Here is a 12631-nt window from a genome sequence, read left to right on the forward strand (position 1 = left end):
TCAGAATGAAACATTCTGACAGCGAGTCGTTAAATTCTTCTGCTCGGTGTCAAACGTTAGCCACAGCCCGACGCGGATGAATTGCGTGTACGGACCATCAGCAGTTGACCAAATGTTTACCAAATGTTCATAGATGCAAAGTGAGCACGGGTGGAGCTAGAGGGGGGGCCGCCGGGGGCACAGTGGATCCCTGGTTACACTTTTCCCCATAATTCCCTTTTTTATATATATATAGTATAAATAATATAAATATATATATAATATATAAATAATATAAATATATATATATAAATATATAAAAATAAAATTTTAGATATTTAATTATTTTATTTTTTTAAATTAATTTTTATTTTTTTAAAGAACTTAGCACTTAACAAGTAGCCACCGCTAATTTTAACATTTATTGTTATGATAAACAACTTTCCCCCGACAGTCGGGGAATAATGAGCAACATTTGCATGAGCTAAAACCAGAGAAGAAGCAACAAACACCAAAGTGCTTCAACCTCAATCACATCCCACAGTAAAAGTTTTAACTATTCATAGCCTTTGGTTGTCTGCGGAGCGGTGGTCCCGAGGGGGGGTTCTGTGCAATCTGAGATTTGTCTAATGCTTCCCACCGCAGTGCTGAGACCACGCGTGACGGCTGACATTGTCCTCAAAGTCAAATGAACGGCTTTTCTTCCTGAAACTTGATCAAAATAGGGTGTGCGAGCTTCCCGGAAATTTTTTCTCTTGTCTTATGACTTGAGAAGATTTTGTCTACTTTTGCCCAGCCCATGAAAATGAGCTTACAAGGCCGGATGTGAACATGAAAAGTTTTATGTATTTTAGGGAACAAATCAACTTGACTAATTTTCTCGACTCAGTTCTTGACTCGTTCATTCGAAACAAAGATGTCGTTGTTGTTTTGTGGTAATTTTCCACATCTAGTCTGAACCATTTGTCCGAAGCAACAAACATTTTAAAACAAGTAAGCTGCCAGTTGCAGAATGAGATGTTTTTTTTTTTTTTTTATCCCTTCGGGAAATGGGTCAGAGTGCCTCTTGGAGCATTTTTGGTTGTTGACCCCCTCCTCGTGGAATCAATTCCTGGAGTTGTATTCCTGGACGAACTTAACGTGACATTTCCAAATATCTGAATCCAACTGTGTGAGCCGCATGGCTAATCAATAGAGTTCTTGTAAAAGCTTGAAAACACTGTGGCATAGAGAAATAATACAGCCTTTTTAGATTTTTTTTTTTTCTCTCCATTCATCACAACTTATCTGATTCCAATCCTGACCGTGTTTTCTTTCTCGTCTTCTGCCACCCCTGCAGCATGTCAAGACCTTCTCCTCGTCAGACAGCTTAGCGAAGGTGCAGGAGGTAGCAAGCTGGCTTTTGGAAATGAACCAGGATCTGCTGTCGGGGGGCAGCAGCAGCAGGCGGAGTCGGGGCTCCGGGGCGCCGGCGACGAGAGGTAACGCCTCCTCCTCCGCCGCTCGGGCACCCCAGCAGCCGGCAGAGGAGGCCGACGAGGATGACCACATGAACCGGGTGCTCGAGGACGAGGAGCGGCCTCGCCAACAGGTGACCCTGACATTTTTACATTCCCAAATCACGCAGGTATTTGAATATGTGAACACGGCTCCAATTGTCCCGCTTTGTCCAACTCTCCAGCCTGAGACCTCGCAGGAGGACGTGGACAGAGGACCGCAATGGGCGCCCGGCGACTCTGCCCCCGGCGACGACCCCCCGGAGGACGGCGGGGGAGGCCAGGATGCTCCCCCCGGCAAGGTGAACCGGGCCGAGAAAGGACCCCGCTGGACGTGGAGGGCCGAGCAGAGGCAGCGCACTCAGGAGGATGAGGAGGAGGGGGACGAGGAGGAGGAAGAGGAAGAGGAGGAGAACAATAACAGCAGTAGCGGTCACCAGGCGGAGGAGGAAGAGGAGAGGACAGAGGGGGGGCAGGAGCAGAGGAGGACGAGGGAGGAGGAAGAGGAGGACGAGGAGGAGATGGACCAGGACAGCGACGACTTTGAGCACTCGGCGGAGAGCGGGCGCGAAGAGGAGGAGGAAGAGGAGGATGAGGAAGCAGAGGAAGGGCTGATGTCTCCCTCCATCAGGAACAATGCCACCGTCGCCACCAACAATGTGGACTCACACCAAAGCTCCTCCCACAAGAAGGTAAGCGTCACACCTCACTCGTATTTGGAAGCGTTGTCGTCAGCCGATCCAGCTGCAGTTTTTTGTTAGCAATTGGCGCCCTCTCTTGACCGTAGTGGGTTACTGCACCTTTCCCTTTTGATTGGCTCTAAAAATAATGGACAAAATGATTTAAAAATTTGTTTTGCCCATTGAAATCAACAAGAGAGTTTGTTAATGCTTTCCAGAAAATTCCCAACATTTATGTTTTTTAACAAAACAAATATTACACAACAGTACTATAATCTACTAATTTGAATTACATGGTTAGTCTTGTCTGTTTGCATTCAAATATCTGACTATATATGTTTTTATTTAAGATATTGCGCTGTTTGTTTGCTATGGGTAGCTGTTGTTACTTGTATTGTGCCGCTCCCTTTCCACCAGGGGGCGGCATTTACCCAAATGCTTTGACAAACTGGACTGTACACTTCCTTAAACTGTTGCCTGTCCATTCACGCTTACATTATCTAAAAATTATGCTTCCGATGTTTGGCCACGTTTGCAGCTACAATTTTTTTTCCCGTGCAGTGCTTATTTTTAATAAAAGAGCGAGGGAGGGGAGGAAATTCACCCATAAACCCATTACGACGACGATATCCGTTCATGAGCTACTACCGCTACATGTTTGCACAAAACATGGCAGCAAAAATATCAGGGTTCCGTACGTACCTTGATTTTACAGTCACACTTCGATACAAGTAGTAAAAACAAAGCAGGAATGGATTTCACGAGAGTTAGTAGTGAATTGGCAAGAGCCCATCCATCTGTCGGGCCTCCGTGCTCGGCTCCGATCGACGTTTTGGCGCGCTAATCCTCCTCAAACAATGGCGGATGTGAGAATAGAAGAGAGGTTAAACCCCATAATTCTTTGTGTGGCCACTGTGTGTTTGTCGACTGCTCATGTTTGCCGCCCCCCCCCCCCCCCACCACCCTGTTGTGATCATTTTGCTTGGCACGCTCTTGCAGGCGTTTGTTTCTGTCATTTAGTCATTATTAAATAATTTTAATTCATAATATATAAAATTTATATTTTTTAAAATGATCAACAATAATTAAATAATAATAAATAAAATAAATATATATATATATATATTATGAAATAAATAAAATAATAGTTCCTGGAATGTCCGCCGCTGTTGGGTTGTAAGGTCACAAACAAGGGTGGGGGGGGGGTCGAGTATGCTCGCAATGAGGAAGTTCATCAGACACGTGCGCCACGGTATGAAGCATTCCGCCACCAAAAGTTCATGGGAGCAGATTCCACAGCGTCTCCGGGTGGGCGGGGTTGGGGGAGGCCACGCGTCGGGCGGCAGCTGCTCGCCAGTGACATCACAGGCCAGACACTTATTAAAGGGGGCCCGGCCCGTCAGCGGGGGAGTTTGGACCAGACTGGAGTCAAGCGTCGGTACCGCTTAGCTTCCTGACTTCTTGCTGGAATGTGATTTGTTAGTTTTTCTTTCCTCCCCGGCTTTTGCAATGCTGCGGCATTGCCCCATTCCCCGTTTCTCGTCTAGCGGCGCCCGTAGAAAGAACGTAAATAATGGCAAAGACAGGACTTCCACCGAAGCGCCGCCGGAAGGCAAAACCCTCGATGTGGCCGATCCCTTACCGCCTCAGAAAATCCTGCGAATTTTTAGCATTAACATCATCACTCAGGGTTTCTGCCGCCGACGGGTAAGTGGCAAATGTTTTGAGTGTGCCGCCATGGAAACTGACAAAAAATCTTTCACTTCTAGTCATTTTTTTAAATAATCATTAAGATAAAAATCACACTTGAGAAAGTTCAACAATCTTGAAGATCATGAAGTTGGTCAAAGTTGTCTATCTGCTGATAAATTCCAAAAGATGGAGATTATTCGTGTGATTCTATATCAAATAATCCGAATATCAGAAAATCACCCCCCCCCCCCCCCGCATATGACCTTACAAAGTCTGTCGCCGATGAGTCTAATTTTAGGTTCGATAAAACGTTGCGAGAGACATTATGCGTCATACTTTAAACGGGAAGTCGCTGTGGCATAACTGCCACAATCAACCTTTAAGATTTATTTGTTATGGTGTGTTTGATTTATGCCAAACCCAACTAAAGCAATCATTTAAATCAACTGGATTGTTTGGGGTATGGTGTGGTTAGATTTCGGGGGCGGGGCTAAAGGCACTTAGCGCCATCTTTCCGTCGGCGGCTGTGCGGCACAGTTGTCGGTTGATTTGGTAATAATAACCTAGCTTATTTCTGCCACCGCCGCGTGGTGTTAGCTAGCTCCGAAGCTAGCTAATCTCTGTTTTTGTCCACTTCTATTTCTCATCCTTGATAACAACACTCTTTCTGATTTATTTTTTCACCTTAACAGTAACTTCAAAACACTTTTTAAATAAATTAAATCCATTTGCTGTTTGCATTTAACTAATTGTCGATACACAAATGCCATCCATCTCGCCTTTAGCCGTTAGCTCAACGTAAATAAGGAGCATGCAGGGGAATATTGCAGGAGGTTGAATTCCGTCGCTCTCGGGCTTCGAATAACACAAGCGGGGACCCTTGGGGTCGGAAGGGGGGTCATCTGCCTTTGGCTATTCTGGGCCACATACCCCATTCGGATCTAGGAGTGCCCAGGTCAGCTCCACGTCGCCGGTGTCTGGCCCAATATGTCAAAATTTTTTAAATCTTTTCAAAATGGATACTGTCTTTTCTCAGGGTCATTTTCCCATGAGCGACCTTCTCCAAGGTGCTCAAGCTGTGCTCTTGTCATCAGTTAATGACGGCCTTTAAATTTCTCTTTAACAGGCTTGTTACCAATATAGTTTTCCCGATGGGGCGATTTTCAACCCTGCTGACTGCACTCCTTGACCTCTCCGGATGTTATTCTGCCCTGCCCCTTTCCCCCCCCCCCCCCAAGTTCTTCCACCCCATATCTTGTTTTGCATCTTTTCTACAATTCACCCCTCCTGTTTGATATCACAAAAGAGCCGCTTCTTTCGTTCAAAGTGCACGGAAAGCCGAAGAAGAAAAACAAGCCGGAGTCGTCGTGCCTCTTCCCCGGCCGGTATTCGCGTTTGGCCGACGCGGTATCAAGTGCGTCTATATTTAACAGCAGTAAGGGAACGGTATTGTAGGTGTGTGCGTGCGTGTGTATGGATCTACATACCTCAGCGGGCGTGCCAGATGGCCGGGCGGAAATCGAAAGAGGATTCGGCGCCTAGCTTATGTCGACAGTTCATAGACGTACGGCGGATGTCGTTGTCCAGTAGAGGTCGCTGTTGTCACTTTTTTTTTTTTGTCTTGAATTGAACAAAATCTGATGTTTCGAAGTCACACGAAATTTTCAGACAGCTCAGGCTTGCTCACCCTCAGTTTGCCGACCTTAAATTACTCTACAACGGAATATATCCCCTGGATGACCTTGGTAACATCCCTGCCAAGTTAGTAAGTGATGATATTTCGTTTACACGAGCTATGTGCCGCTTCGTTTGACCTCGGGTAGAAAAGCATGTCCGCTATAGTCCTTTGACGCCTTGCTCCATGGACACTCGCCAGATCCTCTTGCACATTTATTAACCTTGCTGGGTTGGAAAAGCCGTTTTATTTGAAGATCACCATGTTCACGCTCCCGACAGCAAACTCGAATTTCTTTTCAGTCCAACTTTTCATCCTTTTCTTCTCCTAAAGCCAAAACACGGGAAATTGCTCTTTGTGCAGTAAAAGCCCTCCTCGGATACATTCCGCCGGATAGCAATCTCGGGGCGAAATCGATTTTTCGCTCGAGCCAAAAGAGAGTTGGCCTCGGCAACAAAACATGGCATCACGCGGGCCACAATAAACACCTCCAATTACGCCCCTGCTGCCCTGCAGTCACACAAAGGTCCTTTGATAGAACCATTAAATCATCCCAGTCGCTCTCTCAGGTTGCCCAATCAACATTTTCATGTTGTTGGTACACTTATTTTCTCGTTTTTTATGTTCTCTCTACCTGCAGGCCAGTGAGAGAAAGTGCTTGTTGCTCCACACGTCAGATTTGATAAGTTCATTCCGCCATTTTTTTTTTTTTCTCCACGACTGGCTTTTCTGCACACTGTAAAAAATGCACAGAAGCACAAAAACGAAATTTAAGTATGACTTCTTATGAAAAGCCAGTTTTTCATTGATCTGCCCTTTTTTAAAAGCAGGAGGCCATCCCGGCCTACCCAAATTTTGATTTAATACCAAGGCAACTTGTTTTTTGTAACGACAAAGACGCGCACGTCACTTTGAATTTTACACTGCAAAAGATTCAGACTTCTTCACCTTCGATAGATTTTCCACGACCCTGTCACTAACAAAAAATCTGTTCTCCTCTCTCCTCGGTGTCCTACTGCCGACCTTTTGCCGTGAAACCACGTGAACACACAGGTAAGAGAAATTTCATTTTTTCATTATGTGCAGTATTTGATGAAGGTTATTTATTTGGGTGGACAGTTTTGACTTGAGATGGTTGATTTTTGCTGGTACAGTGCTTTCTGGTTCATGGGGGCTCTAAATATTTAATTGCTGCCTCTAGGGGGCAGCATGGCCTCAACGTTATATTGGTCTTTGCTCGTCCTTCATGTTTCAAGAGGAGGGAATCTTCCCTGGCATATGTTGGCCGTTCTTATCTACTTGTAAGATCTTCGTGCCTATGTGGCACGGCTAATTTGTAATATTGCGGCCACTTAACACACACGCCTCAAGCCCGTCTGCCAAAGTGACAGTTGTGCTGATTAGGAAGCACAGCCTCTCTTATATATATATTTATTTTTTTCCTCGCATACAAATTTTCACCACTAAAAGCTCGGGTAAATATTCCACTTATATTGTGAGTGTACTCTCAACGCTGCATTATTAAGTAAGTTTGAAGGAGTCCTTGGCGCGACAAAATGAAGCCGCCGACGTGCCAGGCATCTCCGGGCGACTCGTCACAAGGTCGTTTGCTGAAGATCAATCAAATGAAATAGTTAGTTTCAAAGTTTAGTTTGAGGGGGAAAAAGAATTCTTCACTGATGCGCCGACCAACACTTAATCAAAATGGTCTGATTGGATTTGGAAGACGCATCTGAATGCCACGCCGTGTTTTTAGCACATTAGCATACCGTCGCTGTCTAATTAATGAAGAGATTGACTTTTAGCATAATAGGATTGTCGCTATTCTCCACCTTTTTTGCAAAATATACAATAAAAATGTATATGGCCATTATTACAAGGAGAGTAACATCACACACAAATTCACAAAGTTTAAAATGTACATTGCTTAAAGTGACAATGCTAATTGTTAGCCTTTGTGCCTATGGAATTTCCCCATTGTATATTAGCATTGAGCTAACGGTGGTTGTAAATCAGGGTAGGTCAGAAGGCTACGGACACGCCTTCAAAGAAGACTCCATCCCCTAAACCTGGCGCCTACGAGATTTAGGAAAGTGCTCGTTGCAACCACCGTCATAAATTGCTTTTTTATAGCGACGGCAGTTTAACAGTCCCAACTTTTATGATAGTGTCCCGGGCCTCATTATCCCTGAGGTTTATTTAGGAGGAATAGACATTGTTGGTGGAAGCGTGTGCAAATACCAGTAGATAGACGGCGCTGGGAAAAAATGGGCGGAGACAAAGTCTTTCATTCAAGGAGCATCAGCAATCATCCTCCGCTTCACTCTGCGATGGCCTTCAGTGGCAACCCCGCCCCCTTTATTTCTATATTTAGTAGCATGACTCAGGTCGCTTTTCACTTTTCACTTCCTGTTGCCGTTCACGTTTTTGTCCTCGAAGAAATATTGCTTTGGTTTTTCCCAGACTTAATCTGGTCTAATAGCAGGCTCAATTTGTATCGCTATGCTAACAGTCATAATTACCGCAAATCTGGTATTAAAAAAAAATAATTACTCTTAATACGAGGACCCCCATGAGTATTACATATTCCTGGTTTTGCAAATTTGCATTCACATATTCTCTCATGAAACTTATCCTCATTTGTTTGCCGACAAACTTTTCTATTTGCTAGTTTTGCTCGTCTTTTTCTTTTTTTTTTTTTAACACATTGCAAAAAAATTAAAATAATCTCCCCTAGCCACCCACACACAAAATGTCTTTTTTTTTTTTCAATTTGTCTGTTGTAAATTTAAATACGAACAGGCAAAACCTGTTAAAACGCATCTGCCTGTTATTCATTATTCATATTTCCCTCTCTTTTTATTCCTTCATATTATACTTACTACTCCAAATTTCAAGGTGTACCTTCAAACTCCAAATCTCCCAAACCGCCATAGCCGGTGAACATTATTGGCTCGCTGCTCAACTGCTCCAAGCTGATGGCTCAGCGGCATGTGCGCTTCACGCTTGGCCTCCCCTCATCTTCGACGTGCCTCCTTCCTTCACACCCTCTCGCCAAAGTGCTGATCTGGTCCGCCTGGCCTCTTTTTTTTAATTTGCAAGGGGGGGGCGGACTCCCAAGGGCCCCGCCGCAGAGTCTCGTACTTCTGCTCGGTAGCCCAAAGACAGCTGTGGAGAACACCTGCCTTATTAGCGCATATGTTTTTATTTGAAAGAAGATAAGCTATACTTTCTTTTCCAAATAATGTAAAATAGTGAACAAGTCGGTTTTGTCAAAAATACCTGAAGGACCAAGAATGATTTAAACTGGAGCTCCGCCTCACTTGTCCAAATGAGGACATATGAATGGAAAGTAATCATAGAGAGATAACGAATAACGATGCGGCGTTATCGGCCTGCTGGTTTTTTCAAAAATGCCGTCTTGTCATACCGCACGGCAATTAATCCGTTTTGTCGTCCGATTCACAGGCAGATACCTCATCCGATACTCTAAAGACACTTTTGCAGTTTCCTTCAAAGATTGTTTCCACTCTGCTGGGGCATGAAATTGCTGCGTGAGATCTTATCTTTGTTCCTTAGAGAAGGGAGGGGGGGGGGGGGGGGTGTTGCGTCATCCCCATGAAATTGAAGCCTTAATCAGCACTATCTGCTAAACGTCTTCACTAAATTGCCAGCCTCACCATAAACAGCAAAACCGGAGCGTTATATTCCCCCGGATGAGGCCAGAGGCGCTCAATGCAGCCCGGAGGCCGACATGGAGAGACTCCTGTTGCCAGGCAACAAGTTTACAGATGGGGGGGGGGTGAAGGTACGGGGCGAGTAGCGGGGTCCTCCTCTGTTGCCCACGCCCCTGCCTGTCCTTCGTCATCCTGGCGTCTGGATTAGCTCTGCGGCTCGCTCGGTCCGTTCAAGTATTGATTCGATTCGAGTCTGCTCGTAGCCGGCCGGCGCCAACCCTTCAAATGTCTGACATCAGTCAAGCTGCAATCACCGCGGCCGCAATAGTTGTCACGCGTTTAAAAAAAAAATAGAAATACTAACTCGCAAGTTTTTGCGCATCTTGGCTTGCCTTTTATTTGTTTCCTGAATGTGTAATCGGCCAAGTCGCCCCCGCTGTGAAGGGGGCCCCTTGTTTGGTGTCGTCTGCCCTCCGATCCTCCGGCCACTCGTGCCCATTACCATACAGCTGTCCTACCGGATGTGGTTGGAGACGCAAGCGCAGCAGATGGAGCGGCCCGGATTAAAAGCGCCAGGCCGCTATTCCGGGTCGACCCTTTTGTCAAAAAGGCGCAGGTCATTTATAGTGTCGTGAGCCACGCCTTCTCTCCGTGTCAAGCGGATGGACGCTAACGATAGTTTTGAGGAGTTCAGCGGATAACAAAGTAGAGTCATTTAAAACGGGATAGCGGAGCAAATAAATAAAACTATAAATTAGCTTTTTGGAAGGCTTTTCTCAAAATCTCACGAGGTATTGCAGAGGGAGCCCAAAATTCAGCCCTTCATGCCGGATTAATTTAATTCAACATGGAATTTGGCAGATTTGGCTATCATGACTATAGCCACCAAAAAATAAATCAGAACCCTCTCGTTGCACGCCAAGAAACCCAAGTGTGAAAAGTGTCAGAGCCGTGCCTGGAAAGACGCAAGCAACCTGGCATTTTGTTTTCCAAGCGGCCATTTTTGTTTCGATTTGGCAATTTCGGGAGGGTGCTTGAAAGATAAACTGCGTTTATCGCTCCCGATAAGTGTTTTGCAGGCCGTAGGCTGCCCGGCCCTGATTTAAAGGCACACTTTGAATGCTTTTGTGTCTGCATCATTCAAATCGAAGGCCATGTTTCCCTTTTTCCGTGCCATCTGCTGCCTCACTGATGCAGACGCTCCATAAATCCTGCTTAGCTTGCTTTAGCCCAGGGATTCCCAAACGGCCGCGCGCCCAGATTAAGTGTCATGGCGCTTTGCTATGAGAACTGCACATTTACATTGTTGGTTTTTTTTTCCCACTCCGTCTCAGGCTTTGTTTTTTTTACTAACTAAGTCTTGTGAACAAAAGGCCACGAGAACCGAACCCATGCCTGCGAGTTGGTGGTGCATTATTAAACGGCGCATTCTTCTATTCTTTGTGATGTCTGCGCTAACAATTCAATGAACAGCGCCTCCTACGAGCTCTATTCAAAATGGCCGGTTATAGTTTTGACCTTGCGTTTGTTTTCTATACGAGGTAGGAGGACGATGCCTTATGTGTACTCTTGACGCGTGGGCGAGTGTCGGAACATTGTTTGCGACACAGACTGCAGCGAAACTTGACAACGCGGCGCATCCAGCGGTTTCGAAACTTTAATTTATTCACATAACATCTGTCGCGTCGTTACGCGTTTGCCGTCTCCTTTCTCGGCGAGCTCATCGCCCTCGACAAGCGCGTTTGTTGCAAAACAAAGCGGTTTGAATCGTTACGCTAGCTGCGCTGATTATTTACGCTAAACGGGGGTTGATGTATTTCCAAAACATTGCGAGCTGTTGCTAGCTTAAGGCTGTTTGCAGACCAAACGCCTGGCTCGAGATTGAGGAAGTCGTAGTTTCTTTGTTAAAATAAAAAAATGATAATAATGGAAGTCCACAGTTTCCCATCAGACAGCCACCATGACTGGAGTTGAATCATTTCCGCGTCTTCTGTTTGCCGCTCTTGCATCATTCCATTTATCATCTTTGTGATACTTGCGGCAAGTTTCATCATTTTACTTCAACTCCCCCAGAAGATTTCCGACAAAGATATTCCCTTGTTCCCATGCTTCGCCTAGCGCCAATCTCCGTCTGACGTTCACCTGTACGGCCCCCTGGTGGCCAAATTGTGTCATTTCAAGTCAGGCCGGCCTTGCTATCAGCGGCTCTGCTGGTGGCCCGTCAGAGATAGCGCTAATCTCAAACTGGACACTTTAGACAAGAACCTTTGCTCTGACGGCGTGCCGGCTGGACACATCTAAACGAGATCAAACGTACTCTTCACCGACTGAAATTGGATTGGGAATCAACATGGGTCGCCCGTTTTGTGCCGCCCGCCGCGCTGTCAAACGTAGCCACAAATACTTAGCGCTACTCCTTTCATTTAGCTTGTTAGCTGCCCCATGTCCTTATTCAACTTTAATTTGTTTCACAAACACAGAGGAAGAAGGATTTAAATGCCGCCCTTTGAGATCAATTATTTGTAAATGGTTGCCATTGCAGGAAAAAAATAATAATAAGAGCCACATTAAAAAAAAAATACTTTCAACTCCAAATGAGTGGATGGATTTTTTTTTTTTCAACAATTGACATTGGAAGATTAAAATCCTAGTAGCGTAATCTTTTGGCAAGGTGACATTTTTTTGTCATTCGGGACAAATAAGCGAGTATATTTTCATCTTATCGTCCTTAAAATAGATTTGGAGGATGCCTCAAGTGTTAAGAAAGGATGATTTATTCCTAAACATCATGAACGCTATCCTTTTGGGAGTACCTAATAACCGAGGATTAGCTTCAGGCTGTGTGTTCAAGCTAAAACGTTAGCATTTGTAATTTCCCACAAGCGTTAATAAGCGTTTACGTATAAACTCTCTTGCATCAAAGGATCACTTTTTTTTTCCTCCCCGAACAAAACCAACTTGCTTTGCTGGGTTTTTGTAGGTGTGACCAGTGCGATTAAGGTTTTGATGGTCGGTATCGGGGGAGGGAGGGGGGGGGGGGGGGGGTGTCGAAGCTTTACAAAAGGGCCAGAAGGAAAGCCACAAAGGAGAGGCCGGCCCCATTGAAAGGCCACGACGCGGCCTCTCCTGCATGCCAGGCATTCCAATGCGCTGTGTAAAGGTTGGGCGACGAGGTGGCCTTTTCGCACCGCCGTCTCGTCTGAGGCGCCTTCTAAAGCCGTTCTGTGCGCTCCGACGACACCTAGCTTCAAATATTTGCCCACTTTGCGGGTCGCTTACCTCACCAAAAAATGCCAAGAGATAAATATGATGCTAGGTCGGGTATGGCGTGAGCGTATTAAAATAATGGCCTTTTTTTTTTTTTTTGCCGCCTCAGCAAAAAAACATCCACAACCGTATTTAAAGCAAATAAAGCGTATTTTTGTAATATCA

At 45.3% G+C, this 12631-nt stretch overlaps 2 protein-coding genes across 4 annotated transcripts in view; one reads left to right on the forward strand and one right to left on the reverse strand.

Annotated features, from left to right (window-relative positions):
* Window positions 1–12631, reverse strand: part of tma16 (translation machinery associated 16 homolog) — a 240789-nt gene that overhangs the window by 14789 nt on the left and 213369 nt on the right. The gene's annotated exons all lie outside the window — the stretch shown is intronic.
* fbxw7 (F-box and WD repeat domain containing 7) overlaps window positions 1–12631 on the forward strand; it is a 36391-nt gene that overhangs the window by 8124 nt on the left and 15636 nt on the right. For 2 of the 3 annotated variants that reach the window (XM_049720233.2, XM_049720237.2), the window contains 2 exons: window positions 1319–1570; window positions 1661–2167. In XM_049720233.2, the coding sequence (XP_049576190.1) occupies window positions 1388–1570; window positions 1661–2167 (690 nt within the window). In that variant the 5' untranslated portion in view covers window positions 1319–1387. Of the gene's footprint in view, window positions 1–1318; window positions 1571–1660; window positions 2168–3649; window positions 3863–12631 lie in introns of those variants that run through there. The other variant, XM_049720234.1, reaches the window with a different exon arrangement.

Source organism: Syngnathus scovelli, chromosome 5, assembly GCF_024217435.2.
Source record: "Syngnathus scovelli strain Florida chromosome 5, RoL_Ssco_1.2, whole genome shotgun sequence".
NCBI classification, from domain to species: Eukaryota; Metazoa; Chordata; class Actinopteri; order Syngnathiformes; family Syngnathidae; genus Syngnathus; species Syngnathus scovelli.